This window comes from Phalacrocorax aristotelis, chromosome 24 (assembly GCF_949628215.1).
Source record: "Phalacrocorax aristotelis chromosome 24, bGulAri2.1, whole genome shotgun sequence".
Classification (NCBI taxonomy): domain Eukaryota; kingdom Metazoa; phylum Chordata; class Aves; order Suliformes; family Phalacrocoracidae; genus Phalacrocorax; species Phalacrocorax aristotelis.
In genome coordinates, this window is record NC_134299.1 from 7068089 (window position 1) to 7092806 (window position 24718).

General features: G+C 56.2%; 1 protein-coding gene across 1 annotated transcript; it reads left to right on the forward strand.

Moving 5' to 3' along the window:
* Positions 1-989: 989 nt before the first annotated feature.
* Positions 990-24560, forward strand: SNRNP200 (small nuclear ribonucleoprotein U5 subunit 200). The gene is made up of 45 exons (XM_075117414.1): positions 990-1117; positions 1790-1953; positions 2366-2537; positions 2789-2981; positions 3216-3271; positions 4925-5023; positions 5314-5466; positions 5928-6027; positions 6215-6351; positions 7218-7301; positions 7530-7703; positions 9524-9661; positions 9801-9956; positions 10274-10444; positions 10716-10909; positions 11496-11619; positions 12012-12161; positions 12350-12460; positions 13014-13145; positions 13522-13710; positions 14244-14441; positions 14918-15070; positions 15198-15278; positions 15590-15673; positions 16428-16534; positions 16776-16894; positions 17159-17313; positions 17479-17668; positions 17863-18036; positions 18671-18831; positions 19108-19335; positions 19661-19852; positions 19937-20115; positions 21074-21225; positions 21518-21626; positions 21825-21933; positions 22109-22298; positions 22436-22600; positions 22823-22944; positions 23068-23211; positions 23301-23477; positions 23566-23726; positions 23817-23895; positions 23968-24063; positions 24190-24560. The coding sequence occupies exons 1-45, from the start codon at positions 1073-1075 to the stop codon at positions 24331-24333; spliced, it is 6411 nt and encodes a 2136-aa protein (XP_074973515.1). The 5' UTR covers positions 990-1072; the 3' UTR covers positions 24334-24560.
* The last annotated feature ends 158 nt before the right edge of the window (positions 24561-24718 follow it).

A 24718-nucleotide genomic window follows, 5' to 3' on the forward strand; every position in this document is an offset into this window, starting at 1 on the left:
GGTGGGCAGGATGTGCTAAATTTATGCCCAGCCAAGGCACCAGAATTGTTGCCTCATATATATATATTATTCTTGGATGAAATGGAATAATGCAGGGGTTATTAGTAATTAAGAAAGGATCACAGTTAGGAGTGGAAACTAACGCCTGAGAATTTTAATAGCATTCAGGCCAGAGAGGAGGGTATTAGCAATGGTGCCTCATTGACAAGAACCTCCTGAGAGAACACGCATCAGTGGAACTTCAAGGACTGTCATTGGGAACATGCTGCTACAGAGAAGGGTGTGAGGATAAGGAGAGGCCACAACTCAGTCAGCAGTGATAAAAGGCAACATCTTGGCCCAGACGGCGCTGAAGCAAGGAACTGGGGGAAAGGTGATTCCAGCGGGGGGATGTTGCGACCACAGACTCAACCGAGGGACAAAAGGACTGACCCCCCCACTCCTCCTGAGCGTGCGCAGTGTATTAAAATCACACTGTAGCTTTAAATTTAAGCGGAGAAGATACAGAGCAATGGAAGAGGGGGATGCTCAGTCAGGCCCATGGTTATGTGGTGTGTTAACTGTCATTGATAAACGTCAAACTGAACTCCAGGAGGGGTACACACTAGGAGGAATTATCCCCAGTGTGGCCTGCACTGCAATAAAAGAATGCCTGCTTTCTAAATTCCAAAATTGAGACTTAGAGAGTTCTTTTAACTGGCTTTTACGGCACCCCTTGGGGTGCGGGGCCATGGCGGGGTTCGGCCCGGCGCCCTCAGGGTAGACCCCGAAATGGCGGCCGAGGCCTCGCCATGGCAACGGGGGCGGGGCTGTGAGGAAAAGGTGGGGCTTCGGCTGGGGAGAGCCAATAGAAGGCGGGCGGGTCGGGAGGTGACCCTATCCGCGGCGCCCCGGCGTTCTCAAAGCCTCACCCGCCAATCGGGGCGGGCGGCTGCAGGGGTTGAGCCAATCCCGTGCGGCTCTTGGTGCACAGGGCGGGCATGGGCCCTGCTTCCGCTTCCGTCGGAAGTGCCGTCCCGCGGCCTGCTCCGGTGCGCGGCGGAGGCGGCGCGGCCTCCAGTCCGGCCGTGCCATGGCGGACGTGACTGCGCGGAGCCTGCAGTACGAGTACAAGGCGGTGAGTGCGGCCCCGTGGGTCCCTGGGCCTCCCCCGCCTCACTGGCCCCGTGCCCGGCGTCCCGTCTCCGGTGCCGGTAACCCAACCCCTCCCACTCCCCGAGCGGTGGCGGCGGCGGCGGCGGCGGCGGCCCCGGTTCTCCTCGCGACAGCGGCCGGCCTGAGGAGCCCTGGGTGTAACGGGCCTTTGCCAGGGCGGGGCGGCGTTTCTGGGGACTAAACTCCTCTTTTTCGTTTTTTTTCCACCCCATTTCCCTCCCTCAAAGCGGGACTTCCCGGGCACCGAGAGGTACCGGAGCGCCCGAGCGAGGAGTGGGCCCCTTCGCCCGTCTGGAACGAGCCCCAGGGTGGCGCTGAGCAGCTCAGGCCCGGCTTAAAGCCTAAAGTCAAGCTTAGCGTGTGTGTGGTTAATTAACACCCCGACTAATTAAAATGTCAATTATTTGTGCCTCGAGCAATGCAGGAGATATTAAATGAAGATCAAATTATTACATTTATTATGTTAAATTAAAAGGAATTGTGTGTGTGTTGCTGTAGCGGATGTGCGGTGGGTGCTGGGTGCGGTGTGGCTGCCCTCATGGCAGGATCCCCCCGGCACCCCTCAGCCCCCCTGTCAGGACCCCCGTCAGCTCTCCCTCGGCCCCCTGTCAGCTCCTGTTGCTTCTTTTCCCAGAATTCCAACCTCGTTCTCCAAGCTGACCGCTCGCTGATCGACCGGACCCGGCGCGATGAGCCGACAGGGGAAGTCCTGTCCTTGGTTGGCAAACTGGACGGGACTCGCATGGGGGACAAGGCCCAGAGAACCAAACCCCAGATGCAGGAGGAGAGACGAGCAAAGTGAGTGTGGGCACAGAGCCTGGGGGGTGCACAGCCCTGGCTCTGTTTGCCTGAAAAACTCTCTGAGCGAGTAATTTCTCATTTCTGTCTTCAAATAAAGCAGCCTTGATTTGTTTTTAGTTGTATCAACAGGGTTGAATCAGGAATATTTTGTAGTGGGAAATATTTTGGTGGTGTCAGCACAGGCCCACAGGCTAAAAACCACCGCCTTGGAAGGCGCAGAGACATCATTTTCTTTCTTTGCAGTTGCTTGCTCCATGTCAAGACACTGAACTAAAAGTGAAAAATGAAAAAATATGTGTTGCTCTCCTTTGTTTTCCAAATAAAAGAGATTAGCTCTACTTGAAATAGCAGGAGTGGGGCTCTGCTGCAGGGCTGACCCAGGCACTCTCCTCCCTGTCCCTCCTCGCAGGAGGAGGAAGCGTGACGAGGACAGGCATGACATCAACAAGATGAAGGGTTACACGCTGCTCTCCGAGGGCATCGATGAGATGGTGGGCATCATCTACAAACCCAAAACCAAGGAGACCCGTGAGACCTACGAGGTGCTGCTGAGCTTCATTCAGGCAGCTCTTGGGGACCAGGTGAGGATGGGGATGCCTTGGGACGGCTGCCCCTGCTCCAGCAGAGGAGTCACAGCCTGTAATATCCGGCCCTTGGATGTTTTAATCCTTCCTTGTAATCCCATGCAGTGGCTTCGCTCCCTCAGTGCTGGCTTTTGGGCTCGGGGGTGTTGCGATGGTGCCTCCAGAAGGGTCCAGAAACAGGAGGGACCGACACTGTAGCCTTCGTGTAGCAAATTTCTCCTCGGTACTACGCGTTATTCCTTCCGCAGCCGCGCGACATCCTCTGTGGAGCCGCCGATGAGGTGCTGGCGGTGCTGAAGAACGAGAAGCTGCGCGATAAGGAGAGGCGGAAGGAGATTGATCTGCTGCTAGGACAGACCGATGATACCCGCTACCATGTGCTGGTGAACCTGGGGAAGAAGATCACGGATTATGGCGGAGACAAGGAAATCCAGAACATGGGTATGGGAAAGGCGTTGGGCTGGCAGAAAGTGGCATTCCTGGTGCTCAACCCAGCATTCTCTCTTAGCATTTGCATCGAGAGATGCCAGAAAAATTTTGGATGGTTTTCAAGCCCCCAAACCACATTCTTTTCTTCTCTTGGATGCGCAGAGGTGTGGGCGGGTGTGTGGATCTGTGAACTTTGCATGCAGTGCCCAGATTTTTCTGATGACTTAACTCCGCTCTCCCTTGCAGATGACAACATTGATGAGACGTATGGGGTGAATGTGCAGTTCGAGTCTGATGAGGAGGTACGAGACGAGAGGCTGCAGGGTGGCAGCGGAGTCTCTGCCCTGTCCCCTTGCACTGAGCCACTCTGCAGTGATCGTGCTTATAGAATCACTACGGTCGAAAAAGACCGTTAAGATCAAGCCCAACCCCCAACCCAACCCCCCCAGGCCTCCTAAACCATGGCCCCAAGTGCCACGGCTACACATTGTTTGAACCCCCCCAGGGACGGTGACTCCCCCACCTCTCTGGGCAGCCTGTGCCAGGGCCTGACCGCTCTGGCAGGGAAGACAATTTCCCTCATCTCCAACCCAAACCTCCCCTGACGCAGCTTGAGGCCGTTCCCTCTCGTCCTGTCGCTGGTGACTTGGGAGCAGAGACCAGCCCCCCCCTCACTCCAGCCCCTCTCAGGCAGCTGCAGAGAGCGAGAAGGGCTCCCCTCAGCCCCCTCTTCTCCAGGCTAAACCCCCCCAGCCCCCTCAGCCGCCCCCCAGCACACTTGTGCTCCAGACCCTGCCCCAGCCCCGCTGCCCTTCTCTGGACACGCTCCAGCCCCTCCAGGCCCTTCTTGTCCCAAGGGGCCCAAACCTGAGCCCAGCATTCGAGGTGGGGCCTCCCCAGGGCCGAGCACAGGGGCCCCATCCCTGCCCGGCTCCTGCTGGCCACACCAGCGCTGACACAAGCCCAGGGGCTGGTGGCCTCCTTGGCCACCTGGGCGCTGCTGGCTCATGCCCAGCCGGCTGTCAGCCAGCACCCCCAGGGCCTTCTCCGCCGGGCACTTCCCAGCCCCTCTGCCCCAGGCCTGGGGCATTGCCTGGGGTTGGTGTGACCCAAGGGCAGGACCCAGCACTTGGCCTTGTTAAACCTCACACAACTGGCCTCGGCCCATCGATGCAGCCTGTCCCGGCCCCTCTGCAGAGCCTTCCTGCCCTCCAGCAGATCGACACTCCCGCCCAACTTGGTGCCATCTGCAAACTCTCTGAGGGTGCCCTCGATCCCCTCGCCCAGATCATTGATAACGGTTTTAAACAGAACTGGCCCCAACAGTGAGCCCTGGGGAACCCTGCTCGTGACCGGCCACCAGCTGGGTTTAGCTCTGATCACCACAACCCTGGGCCGTGCCGTCCAGCCAGTTTTGTACCATTTGTCCCATTTTACTGGGTCGCGTTGGAAAGTGGGCATTGGCTCAGGCTGGGATGTCTCTGCCAGGAAGGAGATGCTGGATTATTTTAGATGCTGCTTCCTGGTTTGAGGAGGATTTGTTGATTATCCTGCTAATCCAAGGCTCGTCGTGAGTCAGCATGACGGAAAGCAGATGGTGACATTTAGATCTCGTGGGGAAACTTGACAGATGGGGAAGAAGAGGACATTCAGATGCACTGGTTGGAAGCGTTTCATAGAAACACTCCCTGGGATTGTTTTTTGGAAGAGGTTGAGAGAAAGATATAGACAAATATGGGATTGTTGGAGGAGTTGCTGGCAGAATCCCTTTGTAAAGAGAAGAAATAATCATATCACGAGGTCCTTTACCTGAACAGCAGCGTTATGTTGCTGTTAAAAGCACAAGCCAGGCCGTTTCCCCTCAGGAACGAGTTGCCGGCTTATTAATTTCTGTCGAGGAAAAGCTTCTCTTTGATGTCTGCAAAAGCCTCTTACTGGAACTCGTCTTTTAACAGGAAGGTGACGAGGACATCTACGGTGAAGTGCGTGACGAGGCGTCCGATGATGACATGGAGGGAGATGAAGCCGTTGTCCGTTGCACCCTCTCAGCCAATGTGAGTCACCGAGGAACGTGTGAAACCTGGTTTGGGGTCGCCCGGAGGAGGGTTGGGGGCCCTCTCAGTCTGCAGATGGAGATAAGGGCATTTGGGGGTGGAGAGGAGCCTTGAAGCTGTTTGATGGAGGCCACGATGAACGTTAATGGAATTAACAGCTCTGGCAGCTGCTGGGTCTCTGCGGCTCGGCCAGGGTAGAGGGAGGCCCTGGGTGCTCGCTCCGTGACACAAGGGTCGCGTGCCTGCATTCTTCTCGAAGGAAGATAACGTTTTTGTGGGTTTTTTTGAAGCTTGTGGCGTCGGGTGAGCTGATGAGTTCAAAGAAGAAGGATCTGCATCCTCGGGACATCGATGCCTTTTGGCTTCAGCGGCAGCTGAGCCGCTTCTACGATGATGCCATTGTTTCCCAGAAGAAGGCGGATGAAGTTCTGGAGATCTTGAAGGTCAGTGGCCACCTGGTCGGCAGGATTGCAGCAGTCCCAGAGTACCCTCTCTGTCTGGAAGACGGGAATTTTCCCCACCAACTCGTTACCTCTTCAAATTTTGGCTGTGCCATATTCGCCAACAAGATAGACGAGTGCTGGACTAGGTTGGGCCTAGTCTTAAGTCACAGAAATCTTCTAAGGGGAAGATGATTGGGTTTTTGTCAGCATTTGCAGGGAGATCATCGTAAATTGGGTCCGTTTCCTCTCTCATTTTGGTACTGATGCACGTGTACGCTGGGCATGGTGACTCACTGGGAAGGAGTTGGGGAGGGTGGGTTTTTATCTGCGGTCCGAGTCAGGTACCTACTCTTGCATGTAGCTGCTGTTGATCCACGTGATTTCTGTTCTGTGCGAAGCAGGGGTTCTTGTTCTGTGGGGCACAGCGGTAACCGGTCGGTCCTCGTTTCTTCTCCTCCCAGACTGCAAGCGATGACCGGGAATGTGAGAACCAGCTTGTTCTGCTCCTGGGCTTTAACACCTTTGACTTCATTAAAGTCCTGCGGCAGCACCGGATGATGAGTGAGTGCCGTTCCCTTTAACCTCGTTCTTTCCCTGCTGTTCTGATGTGATTCTCACCAACCTGAGGCTTTTTAATGGCCAAACTGTGGTCAACTGTGTTGCTTTGTGAAGCTTAGTCCCTTGTTTGCTCCCTTCTTTTGGTTCAACCCTTAACCCTGCCTGCCATCCCTTAATTTTCTTTCATCAGTCCTGTACTGCACTTTGCTGGCCAGTGCACAAAGTGAAGCTGAAAAAGAAAGGATAATGGGGAAGATGGAAGCGGATCCCGAGCTGTCGAAGTTCTTGTATCAGCTGCACGAGACAGAGAAGGAGGATCTCATCCGGGTAAGGCTAGAGGGAACGTCAGGCAGGATGAGAGGAGGAATCCTTGCTGCCGTCTGCGGTCATGGTTGCGTGTTTTATTTGCTGTTTGTGAGAGGAGCCTGCTGACTCAGCTGGGATCTTGAAACCATAGGAAACGTTGCTTAGGTGATGGCTGAGACTCAGCTGAGAGGACGATCTATTTACCACATCTTATTTTTGAGTCACTCACGTGTTTGCTTTTCCAGGGAAATGTCAATATCTGCAAGTTTCACATTTTTACGCTGGTATTAACTGTCTTGTAACGGCACCGTTTCACCTCTGGGCCTCCTTGTTGCAAGGCTCACCACAATAAAACACCCATATCACTTCTGGTCAGCTCTAACTACCTGGGGTTGGAATCTGATACTCAACAGGTTCACTGGCGTGCAGGATTAGCTCTGCTCGGCCTTTGGATGATAGCAGTTCTGTGACTGATTTGGGGGTTGTTTTTTGGGGGGATTAGTGCCATATTCTTGCTTTGTTGCTCAAAAAAGCCCTGCTCAGGTTGATGTGAGGGGCCAGTTTGGTGTCTCTGTGTTTGGGGAGCACCGCTGGCATGCAGCGGGATGGGCTTTTGCTGGGGCACTGCAGGTTTGTGTGTCTTCCCTCCCTGCTACCCTTCACCCGCTCTCCTGGAAGGCAAGCTTACATCCTGGCCTTGGGGGCACTGGTTTCTACTGCCAGAAATTACTGGCTTTGGCTGCGTGAATGCCTGTGCTCGAAAGAAGTGGTGGCTCGTGGTTGTGTAGAGTCGCAGGGTGCGAAGCGCGCGTGATGGGAGAGCCTGGCAGTCCGGAGGGAGGCTCGGCAGCTCTTCCCCGGGGCTGAATTCTCATCTCTGTGTGCAGGAGGAACGTTCTCGCCGGGAGCGTGTTCGTCAGTCCCGGATGGATACTGACTTGGAGACCATGGATCTGGACCAAGGAGGAGAGGTAAAAGTCTTTGAAGTCATCTGTTCCTAGTGCTTCTGACCAGCACCCTCAGCAAGTGCAAAAAGAGTACTCAAAGTGGCGTGGGCAGGAAGATACCAAGAATAAGCCCCTGACGTGCTCAAGAGGCACCTGCCATTGGGTGCGGGTGTTCTTCCTTTGGTCGCAGGGTGAAAATGGCAGGAGAGGGTAGTTCTCTAATCCTTGCCCCTTTCCTGTTGCTCTTTCCAGGCCCTGGCTCCCCGGCAGGTGCTGGACTTGGAGGATCTGGTGTTTGCTCAAGGTAGTCATTTCATGGCTAACAAGCGATGCCAGCTCCCCGATGGCTCCTTCCGCAGACAGCGCAAGGGCTACGAGGAGGTGCACGTGCCTGCCCTGAAGCCAAAGCCTTTTGGGTCTGAAGAGGTAGGTGACCTGCTTTGTTCCCCCTTGTTTAGCACTGGCTGTGTTGAGTGACATCAGGTGACCGATGTCACCTCCCTGTGCTTCTGTAAGGCCTCTGACGCGGCCCCCCACAGCATCCTTCTCTAAACTGGGGAGATACGGATTTGATGGGTGGCCTGTTCGTGGATGAGGAACTGGTTGGATGGTCACATCCAGAGGGTCATGGTCAATGGCTCAATGTCCGGATGGAGACTGGTGACGATTGGTGTCCCTCAGGGGTCCATACGGGGACCAGTGCTGTTTCATACCTTCATCAATGTGACAGTGGGGTCAAGTGGCCCCTCAGCAAGTTTGCAGGTGACCCCAAGCTGAGCGGGGCAGTTGACACTCCCGAGGGATGGGATGTCATCCAGAGAGACCTGGACAAGCTCGAGGTGGGCCTGGGAGAACCTCGTGAGGCTCAACAAGGCCAAGTGCAAGGTCCTGCCCCTGGGTCAGGGGCAGCCCCCGGTATCAGCACAGGCTGGGGGATGGGGGGATTGAGAGCAGCCCTGCGGAGAAGGGCTCGGGGTGCTGGGGGACGAAAGGCTGGACGTGAGCCGGCAACATGCGCTCGCAGCCCAGAAGCCAACCGTGCCCTGGGTGGCATCCCCAGCAGCGCGGGCAGCGGGGCGAGGGGGGGGGATCCTGCCCCTCTGCTCCGCTCTGTGAGACCCCCCTGCAGCGTCGCCTCCAGCTCGGGGCTCCTCAGCACGGGACAGACACGGGGCTGTTGGAGCGGGGCCAGAGGGGGCACAGAAATGCTCCGAGGGCTGGAGCCCCTCTGCTGCGAGGCCGGGCTGGGAGAGCTGGGGTTGTGCAGCTGGAGAAAGGGAGGCTGCGGGGAGACCTTATTGTGGCCTTCCTGTGCTTGAAGGGGGCTGAAAAGAAAGATGGGGACAGTCTTTTTGTAGGGTCTGCAGCAATAGGACAAGGGATGATGGTTTTAAACTAAAGGAGGGTAGATTCAGACTAGATCTAAGGAAGAAATTTGTTACACTGAGGGTGGTGAAACCCTGGCCCAGGTTGCCCAGAGAGGTGTGAGATGCCCCATCCCTGGAGACATCTGAGGTCAGGCTGGACGGGGCCCTGACCAACCTGGTCTAGCTGAAGATGTCCCTGCTCACTGCAGGGGGGTTGGACTAGATGGCCTCTAAAGGTCCCTTCCAACCCAAACATTTCTGTGATTCTGTGAGTTGTTGCTAATAGCGTGACAGATACTTCCTGGGACTCAACAGACTTTGTGGCTGTGACGGCCTCTCAGATGTCTTGAAGAACTGTTATTTCAAGCTTCAGAGATTTCACGTGGTTGAAGAGGGTTCCTGATTTCTAGTTTCTCCCTTCTGGAGTGTGCATCCTGCACTGGCGGTTTCTGTCTCGGTGCTGCCCTGCCACGTTCAGCAGCTTTGCTGAGCCCTCGGCTCTGCTTTTGCTCCCTCCTTGCTGTGATGTGCAGCGTGGGCCAGAGATCTGGCTGACTCATGGCGTGCCTTGTGGTAAATTGCCTGCAGCAGAAATGCGGTCTGATCTGTCCCGTCGTGAGAACGTGGTGGGGATTTGCTTTTTCCGATGGCGTAGCCAACTATAATTTATACTCGTCGGCGTGCACAGGCCAGCTAATGAGCCTTATTTGATCTCTTCCTAACCTGCTCCACGATCCCCAGGCGCGGGGCTTCTCTTCTGGCCATCTGGAGACAACATGACCCTGCTACTCCCCAGGGCGTCTCTGAGGTCTCACATATGCCCCGCAGCCTACGAGGTACTGAAACAAAGGCATTGAGCTCAGTGTGTTCCCTTTTCAGCAATTGGTTTCTGTGGAAAAATTGCCCAAATATGCCCAGGCTGGATTCGAGGGGTTTAAAACACTGAACCGTATTCAGAGCAAACTCTACCGTGCTGCGCTGGAGTCGGATGAGAACCTGCTGCTGTGTGCTCCCACGGTAAGGATCCCGATACCCGGGTCCTCTGCGACGGCGAGCCCAGAAGGATGATCTGCTTGGGCAGAAAAGGCCGGCTGCGGCAGGCCTTTACCCTGGAGAGGGCACGGATTTGATGGGCCTGGTTCTGCTTGCGTTCTAGGGCGCTGGGAAGACGAACGTGGCGCTCATGTGCATGTTGCGAGAAATAGGAAAACACATTAACATCGACGGAACCATCAACGTGGACGATTTCAAGATTATCTACATCGCGCCCATGAGGTCCTTAGTGCAGGAGATGGTGGGCAGCTTCGGGAAGGTAAGGAGAGCTTCGGCCTTGGTCTTGTGGTGTCTTCTGTCTATTACGCTTACAGAAGAATATAAGCTCTGGCAGAAGCTTGTGGGGGAAGGATGAGTTTGGGTTGTGCCTTTAATCTCTGTTCGTGTTGCCTGGGCCGTGAGCGTGTGTCGATACAGGCTTTGGATGTCAGCGTGGGCTATGAAATCCACGCATTTCTTCCAGCGCTGTAGTGGGACAAGTATGAAGCTGCGAAGCGTCTCAGGGCTGCGCTGCTCTAACGCCGCCCTGGGGAGCGTGCGTTTATCTGGCTTAACCACCTGTGGGCTCCCTCCTAGCGCCTGGCAACTTATGGCATCAACGTGGCTGAGCTGACGGGGGATCACCAGCTGTGCAAGGAGGAAATCAGCGCTACCCAGATCATCGTCTGCACCCCGGAGAAGTGGGACATCATCACCCGCAAGGGAGGGGAACGCACCTATACCCAGCTGGTGCGGCTGGTCATCCTGGTGAGCAGCGCCGGTGCCCGCAGAGCCCTGGCATGGAGGAGGGGGGCAGTGACCAGGACCAGCGCGGGGTCTTTTGGCATTGCGGTTCCCAAACGTGTGTTAGTGGTTGAAGGTGTCCGTGGTGCTTGGTTTTGGAGGGACTCGGGCTTTGAGCTGCGGGATGAGTGCGCCTCGGTCCACAGAGGCGGGTCTGCCAAGAAACTAAACCAAAAATGCGTAAATAGAGTTGGTTTGGAGCGGGGTTAACTCGGTTCCTGTTTCCACTCTTCAGGACGAGATACACCTACTGCACGATGACCGAGGACCCGTCTTGGAGTCCCTGGTAGCCAGAGCCATCCGCAACATCGAGATGACTCAGGAGGACGTGAGGCTCGTCGGCTTGAGCGCCACCCTCCCCAACTATGAGGACGTGGCTACATTTCTGAGAGTGGACCCGGCCAAAGGCTTGTTCTACTTTGATAACAGGTACTGTGGAAAGCTGGGAGAGATCTTTACAGTCACGTGGTGGGTAGCTGTTGAGAGCTGGGAAAGACCTGCCTCCTGTGGCAGGCAGTTGGGTGTTTGTCTGTCACTGGGCCTTCGGCCCATGCTCAACGTGCATTTATTTGCTCTTAGATGTGCCGGTAAATGCACATTCAGAACTAGAGCAGTTAAATACAGCCTCAAAATTTGTGCCAGGGTTCCTGCGTTGTCATACTTGCAAGAGGGTGCTTCAGAGAAGGTGGATAAACTCTGCTGTACCTGTGTGCTGCAGAAGCTGTTTGAAGGAAGCCTAAAATAGGATTTTGGTTGTTCCTGAAATGCCATTTTTGCTCCCCGAGTGTGAGCATGGCAAATGGATTCCAGGGAAGAGGAATATGTGTTACTGTCCCCTACTGTTTAATCTAACTGGGCAGAACTGGAGCCATCAAATCTGAGTAAATTGAGGCACAAAGGAAGCACGTTGAACTTGGTAGCGCAAAATACGGAGTGCCTTTTGACAGGGCCTTTGCATCAGGGTTTCTCCGTTCTTCTGCTCTTTTAAGTACTTGATTTTTTTTTTGCCTTGCAGCTTCCGACCGGTGCCCCTAGAGCAGACGTATGTGGGCATTACAGAGAAGAAAGCAATCAAACGCTTCCAGATAATGAACGAGATTGTTTATGAGAAGATTATGGAGCATGCTGGAAAGAACCAGGTTTGATACTTTATTTTATTATTCCTGATACGCTTAACCCTGGTTCTTGCCTGTTGCTGGCGAGGCTTTTTTGAGTTGCTGTCGCTGCAGAAGCGCTGCAGGGGAGAAGAGAGTAGGTTTGGGTGGCTGATGGCAGCTGAGAGAGGAAGGAACACGGGTTTTCTCTCTGTGCCAGCTGCCTGATTAACGTATGACCTGTTCTTTTAGGATGAGGGAGTTTCTGTGATGCTGTCCTGTTAGATCCGGAGCTCTGTGCCTGGTTTGCAGGGCATCTGGACTAATTCTAGATCTTTTCCCACCCGGAACACCAGGAGCACGGGGTCAAGCATCTTTGCCAGCTGCAGCTGCGGTGATTCCTCTCTCAGAAATGACACTGTGTGCTTGTTTAACAGGTGCTGGTGTTCGTTCACTCCAGGAAGGAGACCGGGAAGACAGCCCGGGCCATCAGGGACATGTGCCTGGAGAAGGACACCCTGGGCCTCTTCCTGCGGGAGGGCTCAGCCTCCACCGAGGTCCTGAGGACCGAAGCTGAGCAGTGCAAGGTAACTGCCCAGCTGGGGCTGTTCGGACCTAGCAACAGCAGGAGCGCAGCTGCAAAGGCGCCGCTGCCAGTTTGGTGCGGTTTCGCAGCCTTTTCTCTAGGATATGTGCCGCCTTCTGTTGCTGCTTTTCTCCCTGGTGGAACTTGGCTCAGGCAGAAAACCCAGAGCTGATTGTGTTTCCGCTGCAGAACCTGGAGCTGAAGGACCTCCTTCCTTACGGCTTTGCCATTCACCACGCCGGGATGACGCGAGTGGACCGCACGCTGGTGGAGGATCTCTTTGCCGACAAGCACATTCAGGTGAGCCTCGCATCCCAGGAGGAGTTCCTGTGTTTGGGGTAACGCTCGAGCCATGTTTTCCAGTAGCTCTTTGGGCAAAACCAAGAGGATCAAGCGTAACCAACCCCCGTCGCACTCTACCGAAGCTGCTGCCCGATGAAGGCAGCCTTGATTTTTGTGTAAATTATAGAAACTAAAAGCACGTGACCAGGAGCAGAGTAGGCAAAAACTTCTCCACTAGGCTTAGCTGAGCGCTCAAAGCTAGAGTTCTGTCCCAGAGCAGGCTGTCTCCTCCACAGTTGCCCCTCTGGCAAAACTCCATCCAAGCAATTTCCTGGCTGCGTTATAAATGGAAGGCAAAGGATTTTCTCAGGGTTATGCGGTGAGCTGGGAAATGTGGGCAAAGATCTTGCTGTTTATCTGACCTTCCTCTGCTGAGCTGTCAAGACAATCACAGTTCTCAGATTTTGTCCCTTTTATGCATGTTCCTAATGTCAGGACCAGCATTTTAGATCCCGTTTTTTCCCTAGGAAGAGGCTTCTGCCTGGCTTTGATCGCTGTTTCACTCCTGCAGGTGCTGGTCTCCACAGCCACGCTGGCCTGGGGTGTGAACCTGCCTGCTCACACCGTCATCATCAAGGGGACGCAGGTGTACAGCCCCGAGAAGGGGCGCTGGACCGAGCTGGGTGCTCTGGACATCCTGCAGGTGAAGTTCTGGAAACAAAGGTGCTGCCGGGACCCGGGGCAGGGCTTTTCCTTTCCTGCTGAGGCGTATTTGAGGTCTGCTTTTGTATCCTCGGTGCAGTTGCTCCCTGCTCTCTACTGTCAGACTGTCTTGGCTGTTCTGGCAACAGCCCTGCTGTGAGGGCAGAGGACAAACAGATCCGTGGGAGAGCGGACAAACGATTCCTCTCCCAGTATCTTGCCCAGACACATCTGAGAGAGTTCTCTGTGTCTCCTGCCAGCTAAAAGTAACAGCAGACTGAGCAATCTGGCGGCAAAGCCCCAGGACACGGCAGCAAGGAGAAATTGCCAAGCTAGAAGCTTTTCTGTTCCGCTGACCTCACTTTCTCATTCCCTAGATGTTGGGGCGTGCCGGGAGGCCTCAGTACGATACCAAAGGAGAAGGGATCCTCATCACGTCCCACGGTGAGCTGCAGTATTACCTCTCCCTGCTCAACCAGCAGCTCCCCATTGAAAGTCAGATGGTGTCGAAGCTCCCGGACATGCTAAATGCGGAGACTGTGCTCGGCAATGTCCAGAACGCAAAGGCGAGTGTGAATCTTTGCCTTCCCCCTTCGCACCCGGGGGGGTTGGTGGGGAACTGCAGGGGCCCAGGGGTGATCCGTGTTGGGGAAAGATGTTGTCACTTGTATGGGAGCAAAGAAACCTGCAACCTTTGATGCCCAGGGAGCAAATTTTGAAGAGATGTGGAAGGGCAGCCACAAGAACTGGCAGGCTGTAAGGCTGGCTGGTGTGTCAGGCGAGTTGGGTAGATGTTTCTGTAATTCAGAGCAGAGATCTCCACGTGGAGAAGGATGCTGGGGAAAAGTCTGCATGTGGAGGGTGGGTGTTTTTGGTTTTTAATCCCTTAATAATAATTCTCTGGTTCTGGAGGAGAGTTACATACGGCGCTGCTGGGCTTGCAAGTTCTGGTTTAACATTGGCACGGCAGGATTTGGCTGGGCTCGGCCCGCTGTGTCCTGTGCTAGTGCTGGGAGCTCTGGGCTCTGAGCCGGAACGTCGCCCTGGCTTGCCCTAAGGCACCTCCGTCGGCTCTTACGGCGCCTTGGCGTTTCCTCAGGATGCAGTGAACTGGCTGGGCTATACCTACCTGTACATACGAATGCTGCGCTCCCCCACTCTCTACGGGATATCCCATGACGATCTGAAGGGGGATCCGCTGCTGGACCAGCGCCGCCTGGACCTGGTTCACACTGCAGCCCTCATGTTGGACAAGAACAACCTGGTGAAGTACGACAAGAAGACGGGGAACTTCCAGGTGAGGCAGGACATGGGAAAGGCACTGTGACCAAGCAGGGCTGGACAGGAGCATCCTCTAGCTGAGAGAAAGGAGGCAAAGAGGCATCTTGCTGATGAAATACAGTTCCCAGGGAACGCCGCTGTGTAATTCAGAGCTGTCGTGCTGTTTGCCAGCACAGAGAGTGCTGGTGTAAAACCTGACCCTCAGTCTGTCACTGTTGTGTGTTTGCTGCTGCCTCTTAAGGAAATTCACATTCCTGTTGCATTTTCATTGCTTCAGAAGCAGTGAGATGAGAAAAGGGGAGGCTCTGATGTGTGCAATTGTGTACCAGGTAAAGCAGCTCTCCTGCGTGATTTGTAGCCTGTGTTTATGCTTAGCTTGGCTGGAGATGCCTCCCCTGCTGCAGCCTAGTTCCTCCTCAGCATCTTCTGTCTGTGCCACGAGCAGTCAGGTGTCTTCCTGCTGTGTCACTCTGGCTGTTGTCCTTGTGGCAGGTGACAGAGCTGGGCCGCATCGCTAGCCACTACTACATCACCAACGAGACGGTGCAAACTTACAATCAGCTCCTGAAACCCACCCTGAGTGAAATTGAGCTGTTTCGGGTCTTCTCGCTGTCCTCGGAGTTCAGGAACATCACTGTGAGGGAGGTATGGAGCCAGGCGCCTGCCCTGAGTGTGACAGCCCCGAGGCATCGGTCTGGATGCTGCAGGGGAAGATGCAGAGCTCGCCCTATAAGGGACCGTTCTCATCTCTCCTGCCTTGGGTTTTCTGCAGGAGGAGAAGCTTGAGCTTCAAAAGTTGCTGGAGCGAGTTCCCATCCCGGTGAAGGAGAGCATAGAGGAGCCCAGCGCCAAGGTGAGCCCTGCCTGCCCCCCTCGAGGGGACTTCCCTGCCTGTCCCAAGGGGAGCAGCGATCCTTGGGAGAGAGCTGTCATAGTAAATGTCCCTCCCTGGGGCGGGATTGCTGGTCTCTTCCCTCTGTGGGACACCCGGGACTGTGCCAGAGTTGCTCGAAGAGCTGTGGGCGTTCTTGTCTCCGGTTGAGCACGCTGTCCTGCGGGGCGGGACAGTCACTCCCCTCTAATCGCTTCTGTCCTGCCATGCCTCAGAGCCCACTGGGATCAGGTGTGGAGGGTGCTGAGGGCCTCTCTGTTCTGCTTCCCCAGATTAACGTGCTCCTCCAGGCCTTCATCTCCCAGCTGAAGCTGGAAGGATTTGCTCTCATGGCAGACATGGTATATGTTACCCAGGTGAGTGAGGAAACACAGCCGGGGCTTCTCTGTTTCCGTTTAGGCGTGTGCAGTCCATCCACGTCTCAGTCTCAGACAACTATTTGCACCTCAGAAATTCAGTTTGTGATCATAAATGGCTTTGAAAATAACCAGAGTCAGCAGTGAGAAGGTGTGACCCTTGTCAGGATGGGAATTAAATCTTCATTGGCGTCTCCACCTTGTAATGAAAATAATTCAGTGCAGGAGAACTACAGTGTAGCCTTATTCTTCTCCCACAAAGGCCAAGCTCCCAAGGCTGGGAATCAAGTAATCGCTCCACCTGTAGGTGTTTGGGATGAAGGACCTTTAAGTATAATTCAGTGCTTAAGTGAAGCTTACAAGAAAGGTGGGGAAAGACTTTTTACCAGGGCCTTTAGCGATAGGACGAGGGATAACGGTTTTGAACTGAAAGACGGTAGATTCAGGTTGGATATAAGGAAGAATTTTGTTTTACAGTGAGGGTGGTGAGACACTGGCACAGGTTGGCCAGAGAAGCTGCGGATGCCCCATCCCTGGAAGTGTTTGAAGTCAGGTTGGACGCAGCTCAGAGGAACCTGATGTAGTGAAAGATGTCCCTGCCCGTGGGGGGGGTTGTGTCAGACTAGATGAAGGTCCCTTCCTACCCAAACCATTCTGTTATCCTGTGGCCGGGCAGGAAAATGGTTAGAAAGGAAGGAAGAGCTAAATGTGGTGCTCGCAGCCAAGCTCTGAGAGCTGCTCTCTGTTCCGCCAGTCTGCTGGGCGGCTCATGCGCGCCATCTTCGAGATCGTCCTGAACCGCGGCTGGGCTCAGCTGACCGACAAGACCCTCAACCTCTGCAAGATGATTGACAAACGGATGTAAGTGAGCTCTCGGAGGTACTTTCTGATTGCAGGCTGGATGTCTCTGGTGTGGGATGAGACTCTTCAGTGTAGCCTGGCTAGGTCTGCAGCGTTCGGGAAGGAGAGCGCTCGTGCCTGTCAGGGCGTGAAGGAGTGTGTGTCTGGCCGAAGACCAGTCTCCGGCAGCGTGGGGAGCCTTGGTGCTCTGAAGGCTCCGTCTCTGTTTCCTTGCTTATCTCACCCCGTGGTGTCCTCGCAGGTGGCAGTCCATGTGCCCTTTGCGCCAGTTCAAGAAACTGCCTGAAGAAGTGGTGAAGAAAATCGAGAAGAAGAATTTCCCATTTGAACGGCTCTATGACTTGAACCACAACGAAATAGGTACGGAGGCACGGGCAGGGTGGCAGTGTACGGTGTCTGCCTTTGTTCTCTGCCGTGTTCTGATCCAGAAACTGGGGGTTTGTTCCTCTCTGAGTGAAGGGGCAGAACTGGTGAGGGTCCTGGTGTACAGCCTGAGGAGGGCAGCAGCTTTGCCCTGGCACCTTCCAGCTGCTCAGGTTGCCCATACTGAATACTGCTCGGTTTTGGGAGCTGTTGGTCACCCTGTTGTCCGTCTGTCCTGACAGCAGTACCTTTCTGTTGCAGGGGAGCTGATCCGAATGCCCAAAATGGGCAAGACAATCCACAAATACGTTCATCTGTTTCCAAAGCTGGAGCTCTCGGTCCACTTGCAGCCCATTACCCGCTCCACCCTGAAAGTAGAGCTCACCATTGCCCCCGACTTCCAGTGGGATGAAAAGGTGAGCTGTGTAGCTAAATATCACCAGGCTAAGCACCACGCTGGGGGAAGGAGAGCACTTCTAGGGCAGGATTGCTGTGGGAGGGCTGACGTTCAGCTCCTGGAGTTCTGGAAGGATCTGGGTGATCTGGACTCTGATATGAAGGTAACAGCTGCCCTTGCTCAGGTACACGGTTCGTCCGAAGCTTTCTGGATCCTGGTGGAGGACGTGGACAGCGAAGTGATCCTACACCATGAGTACTTCCTGCTGAAAGCCAAGTACGCGCAGGACGAGCACCTCGTCACCTTCTTCGTGCCCGTGTTTGAGCCACTGCCCCCGCAGTACTTCATCCGGGTGGTCTCCGACCGCTGGCTCTGTAAGTCTCCTCCTGCCAGGAGCACCTCAGTCGTGCAGCATGAGTTCTCCCCGGGGTCTGAGGGGGGAGTTCAGGACCTCTTCTAGTGCTGTGCTGGGTGAAGGACTGCTGACATCCTGTTGGCAGAGGGAGCTCAGGGAGGAAACCATTGGAGTGCTTTTGGAGATGAAAACGCTTTCTTGTGTGTCTGACAGCCTGTGAGACCCAGCTGCCCGTCTCCTTCCGCCACCTGATCCTCCCTGAGAAGTACCCTCCTCCGACCGAGCTGCTGGATCTGCAGCCGCTGCCCGTGTCGGCTCTGCGAAACAGCGCCTTTGAGAGCCTCTACCAGGACAAGTTCCCTTTCTTCAACCCTATCCAGACCCAGGGTGGGTATTGCCTCTGCTCGCTGCCTCCAAACTGCCCCTCAGCAGAGAGCCCTGGCTCTTTTGGTGTTCGCAGTCCCGTCGCCTTGGTTTTGTGGGGTTTATTCACGTATTTTGAGGAACTTCGGTAGCAAAAAAAGTCTACTCTCTACCTCCCCTGAGCCTTAGAGGTTTGATGGCTTGAAATCTTTCTCCATGGGTGAGAGTATCTTTGATATATTCCTCAGGGACATCAGGCAGCCAGCCCAGGGCTGTCTGGCAGCAGCAGGTTTGCTCCTGGAAGCCGTGTCTGTGCTAACGCTGCGGCGCAGGTTCACAGAGCCGGCTGGCCTCAAACTCCTCCATCTGTGCTGCTCGTAGGGATGGTGCTGTGAGCGAACCAAAGCTGCCCTGTTGTGTGTCTCTGCCTGAGCTTAGCCAGGGCAGGGAATTCATACTTGTGAGCTGCTGTGACAGGCTAGAGCCTGTTTTGCTCTGTGGATCTGGGGCTAAAGCTCTTAAACAGCCCCTCCTTTCCGTAGCTTCTCCATGCGCAGGCTGGGCTGGGGCTGTGTTCCCCTGCCCATATCTAGAGCTTTGATAGGAATCCATGGAGATTTTGCTGAAGTGCTCTCTTGTGTTGTCCACCTGTCACCAGTGTTTAACACGGTGTATAACAGTGATGACAACGTGTTTGTGGGGGCCCCCACGGGAAGCGGAAAGACTATTTGTGCTGAATTTGCCATCCTGAGGATGTTGCTCCAGAACTCGGAGGGACGCTGCGTGTACATCACCCCCATGGAGGCCCTGGCAGAGCAGGTAAACCCGGCGTCCTGGGGAGAACTGGAGCCTTACCCCAGCTTAGATTTCTTTCCTCATCCCCTGTTTCCCTTTTCCTCATCCCTTCTTTGCTGTCACATCCCTCAGGATGACTCCAGAGCCTTTTGACGAATTGTGGTCTCTCTGAGGGAGCAGAGAGGCCCAGCCCCAGTGCCGACCTGCCGGGGTTGGTCTGTGCATGTGCGCGTCTCCAGGGGTTTGGTAGGATTTGTTCTACTTTGAGGTTGACAATATCATCCCTTGCGTTTTTGGCAGGTCTTCTTGGACTGGTATGAAAAGTTCCAGGAGCGTCTCAACAAGAAGGTGGTCTTGCTGACGGGGGAGACCAGCACTGACCTGAAGCTGCTGGGCAAAGGGAACATCATCATCAGCACCCCTGAGAAATGGGACATCCTTTCACGGCGCTGGAAGCAGCGGAAGAACGTCCAGAACGTCAACCTCTTCATTGTGGACGAAGTGCATCTCATCGGGGGCGAAAATGGGGTGCGTCTGGAGGGGGAGGAGGGCGCTACTCATGGGAGTGATGCTCGTCATCGTGTTGGGCGTGTAGAGCTGGGGTGGGGTGGGTGGTTGCTCCCTCCTAATACCTGGTCTGAGGTCGGCTTTTCCTGCCGGGCGTCTCCCCAAGCTGCAGGTTGGGCTGGGATAGGAGGGCCGTATCCTTTGGGAAGCTGAGGAGTTGTTTTCCCCTGGGCTCTCCGTGGGTGAGAGTGCTTGGCCAGAGCTCAGCCAGGAGAGGCAGCTGCGGTGGGGAGAGCTCGGCGCTCCCTTCCTGTTCCTGCTGCAACCTGCCCTCTCCTGTCTGCAGCCGGTGCTGGAGGTCATCTGCTCCCGCATGCGCTACATCTCCTCGCAAATCGAGCGGCCCATCCGCATCGTGGCCCTCAGCTCGTCCCTGTCCAATGCCAAGGACGTGGCTCACTGGCTGGGCTGCAGTGCCACCTCCACCTTCAACTTCCACCCCAACGTCCGCCCCGTGCCCCTGGAGCTGCACATCCAGGTAGGGTTTGGGCAACCCGCAATCTCCTTTTCCCGTCTGCCTGGTTTCCAGACAGCGTCACTGCCTGCTCCTCTTCCCCCACAGGGCTTCAACATCAGCCACACGCAGACTCGCCTGCTCTCCATGGCCAAGCCCGTCTACCATGCCATCATGAAGCACTCGCCCAAAAAGCCGGTCATCGTCTTTGTCCCGTCCCGCAAGCAGACGCGGCTCACGGCCATCAACATCCTCACCACGTGTGCCTCGGATGTCCAGAGGCAAAGGTAATGATGCTGTGGCCTGTGTCCCTCCTCTTGAATCTGGCAGGGGCAAGATTTAGGGCTGTTTTGCTGGGCTGAGGGACAACTAGTGATAGGAAGTGGTCTCATTAGTTGTCACTCGGGCATCTGCTGCCATCTAACAAGGGTGAGTGTGGGATTTTTTCCCCTGGGGCGTGGCAGCCCTGGCTGTACAGCCAGCCTGGGGAGCAAGGGGCTGGGGAGCAGCTCTGCAGGGGGACCTGGGAGCTCTGGCCGACGGCAAGTTGAACACGAGCCAACATTGTGCCCTGGCAGCCAAGAGGGCCAGCCGTGCCCTGGGGTGCATCGAGCCCTGCATCGCAGCCGGGCGAGGGGGGGGATTGTCCCGCTCTGCCCCGCGCTGGGGCGGCCTCACCTCGAGTGCTGTGGGCAGCGTTGGGCGCCGCAGGACATTGAGGGTATAAAGCTACTGGAGAGTGTCCAGAGGAGGCCGCGGAGTTGGGGAAGGGTTTAGAGGGGAAACCGTGCGAGGAGCGGCTGAAGTCCCTGGGTTTGTTCAGCTGGAGCAGAGGAGGCCGAGGGCAGCCCTCATGGCGCTCTGCAGCTCCCTCCCGAGGGGAGGAGGAGGGGCAGGGCTGGTCTCTGCTCTCTGGTGACCAACGCCAGGGGCCGAGGGAACGGTAGGGAGATGTGCCAGGGGAGGGTTAGGCTGGGCATTAGGAGAAGGTTCTTCCCCCCGAGGGTGGTGGAGCCCTGGAACAGGCTCCCCAGGGAGGCATCACGGCACCAGCCTGGTGATGTTCAGCAAGTGCTTGGACAAGGCCCTCAGAGACACGGTGTGAATTTGGGGTGTCCTGTGCAGGGACAGGAGCTGGACTCGATGGTCCTTGTGGGTCCCTTCCTGCTCAGGGCATTCTGTGATCAGGGAGGGACAGGCTTGCTGGGCCTGGCAGGTGTCTCGTTATTCCCCCCTCTCCGGCAGGTTCCTGCACTGTGCAGAGAAGGATCTGGTTCCGTACCTGGACAAGCTGAACGACAACACTCTGAAGGAGACACTCGTGAACGGGGTGGGCTACCTGCACGAGGGGCTGACCACCATGGAGCGGCGAGTGGTGGAGCAGCTTTTCAGCTCCGGTGAGTGGTGGGATGAGGACACGGCGCTTCTACTCGTAACCCATTTTCCCCGGAGCTTGGCAGTTCCCGTGGTCTCTGGACTGGAGATAACGGCTTGCTCAAGCCTTGTGTCATTTCTCTACCTCCCGGGTCCAAAAGGGCCACGATCTTAAACTTCACCGTCTCTCCTTGGCCTCCCTGTGTGCCGAGACCTGTCTGCCCAAGCGCAGAACCCCCAGATCTTTCTTCCCCATTTCTGTGACCCCGAGGCGCTCTGCCCGCGGGCTGACCGCTCTCCCCGTGCGCTTTCCAGGTGCGGTTCAGGTGATGGTTGCCTCCCGCAGCCTCTGCTGGGGTATGAACATCGCTGCTCACCTAGTGATCATCATGGACACGCAGTACTACAACGGCAAGATCCACGCGTGAGTATGTCGCACTGGGGGCAAGACCAGCTGCGGCTTTCCTCGGTGTCCGTCCTGCTAGTTCAGGCTGCGCTGAGCATGAGGGAACGATGCCCTAATCCCAAAGGACTCCATCCCTGTCCAGGCAGAGGCTGGGCATCGCCGGTGAGCGGTGGGAGTTCTCCATGATGCTTCGTTAACTCTCTCTCCCCGTCCCAGGTACGTGGATTACCCCATCTACGACGTGCTGCAGATGGTGGGCCACGCTAATCGCCCGCTGCAGGACGACGAGGGCCGTTGTGTCATCATGTGCCAGGGATCCAAGAAGGTGGGGCGCCATTTCTGGCCTGCAAATGTCTCTCTCCTGCCTGGGGCGTGGGTTTCTTCTCTCAGCTTTGGGCAGGCTGATGTATAGCCCTCACTCAGAGCCCTGGGAGGTGCTCCAGGACTTTGGAGGTGCTGGGGTTTATTTACCCCTTCCCTCTACTCCTGCCTCGCTGTAGGATTTCTTCAAGAAATTCCTCTATGAGCCCCTGCCGGTGGAGTCGCACTTGGACCACTGCATGCACGATCACTTCAACGCCGAGATTGTCACCAAGACCATCGAAAACAAGCAGGATGCGGTGGACTACCTCACTTGGACGTTCCTGTATCGCAGGATGACGCAGAATCCAAACTACTACAACCTGCAAGGTGGGCAGAGAGGGCTGTGGGATACAGGGTTGGGGGACGTTGGGGACGCTCTGCCTGGGGGCTGTGCTTCCGCAAGAGCAGCTTTTCTGCGTCCTGGGGAGTTTCTGAGCCCTGACGCGATGCTGCTGTACCCGCAGGTGTGTCCCACAGGCATCTCTCGGATCACCTCTCTGAGCTGGTGGAGCAGACCCTCAGTGACCTGGAGCAGTCCAAGTGCATCAGCATCGAGGACGAGATGGACGTGGCTCCTCTGAACCTGGGGATGATCGCTGCCTACTACTACATCAACTACACCACCATCGGTAAGGGCTCCGCGAGGGACAGGTACCGCACGCAAGCGTCTGCCCGTGCTCCCGCGCCCCCTGCGTCGCGCCCTGTGCTGCGGGTGGCGGAGACAAGGTGCCATGAGCGTGGCCGGGGGTGTTAAACTCTCCTTCAGCACGAGGCTGCATGTTGTCTGCCTCGAGGCACCTCATGTGCATGGGGTTCAATGCTGTATGGTTTTCCCTGACCCCTCTACCCAGAGCTCTTCAGCATGTCCCTTAACGCCAAGACCAAGGTGCGAGGCCTGATTGAAATAATCTCCAACGCTGCCGAGTACGAGAACATCCCCATCAGGCACCACGAGGACAACCTGCTGCGGCAGGTGAGCGGCAGCGTGTCGGGTCGGGGCCCGGAGGCTTCCTGCAGGGTCCGGGGAAGGAAACTGCCTGCGTTTTCGGCTCTGTAGGGCTTAAAGCACTGATGGGTTTATCATTTCTCCCCGTAGCTGGCCCAAAAAGTTCCCCACAAGCTGACCAACCCCAAATTCAACGATCCCCACGTCAAGACCAACCTCCTGCTGCAGGCTCACTTGTCGCGCATGCAGCTGAGCGCCGAGCTGCAGTCGGACACCGAGGAAATCCTCAGCAAGGTACGCCGGGGGCGGGTGGGAACCCACTCGCCTTGCCTGCGCCACTGTGTTCTGTCACTTCTGACCCGTCCCTGTCCCCTCGCGTCCAGGCGATCCGGCTGATCCAGGCCTGTGTGGACGTGCTGTCCAGCAACGGCTGGCTCAGCCCGGCGCTGGCCGCCATGGAGCTGGCGCAGATGGTGACGCAGGCCATGTGGTCGAAGGATTCCTACCTCAAGCAGCTGCCTCACTTCACCTCTGAGCACATCAAGCGCTGCACGGACAAGGTAAAGCCTGGGGGCAGCGCCGTGGTCCTGCCCTCGCCCACCGAGGGAGCCCTGGGTAAGCGCGGGGCTGAAAACGTCTTCCTTGCAGGGGGTTGAGAGCGTCTTCGACATCATGGAGATGGAGGACGAGGACCGGAACGCCCTGCTGCAGCTCTCGGATGCCCAGATCGCTGACGTTGCTCGGTTCTGTAACCGTTACCCCAACATCGAGCTCTCCTATGAGGTGGTGGAGAAGGAGAGCATCCGCAGGTGAGGCGGGGAGCGGTGGCGGGGTCCCCTCGGTGCCGTGCTGGGGCCGACGGCACGCCATGACCCTCGGTGTGGGTTCTTTCCATGCAGCGGGGGGCCCGTGGTGGTGCTGGTGCAGCTGGAGCGTGAAGAGGAGGTCACTGGGCCTGTCATCGCTCCCCTTTTCCCCAGGTACGTGCCAAAGTGTGTGTGGGGGGGTTGTCCCCTACTGCCCCCAGCCCATTAACTCTTACCTCTCCGGCAGAAACGCGAGGAGGGTTGGTGGGTGGTGATCGGCGACTCCAAATCCAACAGCCTCATCTCCATCAAGCGTTTAACGCTGCAGCAGAAAGCCAAGGTGAGCGGGACCGGGCAGGGGGGCGGCAGCACCCACGTGGACACGGTTTGGGCGAGCCGGATGGGTGCCCGGTCTCCCCTCCGCGCCCTCCCCCCCAACACCCCCCTCCTCTTCCTCACCGCGTAGGTGAAGCTGGATTTCGTGGCCCCAGCTACGGGGACGCACAACTACACGCTGTACTTCATGAGCGACGCCTACATGGGCTGCGACCAGGAGTACAAGTTCAGCGTGGATGTGAAGGAGGCGGAGAGCGACAGCGAGTCCGACTAACGCGGCGCCGTGAGGCTCCCCGAGGGGCCGCAGGTCCTGGCAAGGATCCCCCTGAAGTTCAGCCACAAAACCCCAACTGTGGTAGCGCTTGCGTCGCCTCCCTTTGTGTGGCTTCGGTGTATTTTCCTGTTTTTTTGGTTTTTGTTAAGATATTAATGCTTTGTACAGTGTTTTTTAGAAAAGAGCTGCACGTGGAAGCGTGACAGATGAATAAATCTTGAGACCGATCTTGCCCTCTGCGCTGCTGGGTATGGGAGGGGGGGAAAGGGAGGAGGAAACCAGCACCCCTGCCTCTGCTTTGCCCTGAGGCTGTCCCCGAACTCCTTTGTAGCTCTGTGCCTTCAACGTGGGGCTCAAATGTTCATTAGCAGAACTAATCAAGGCA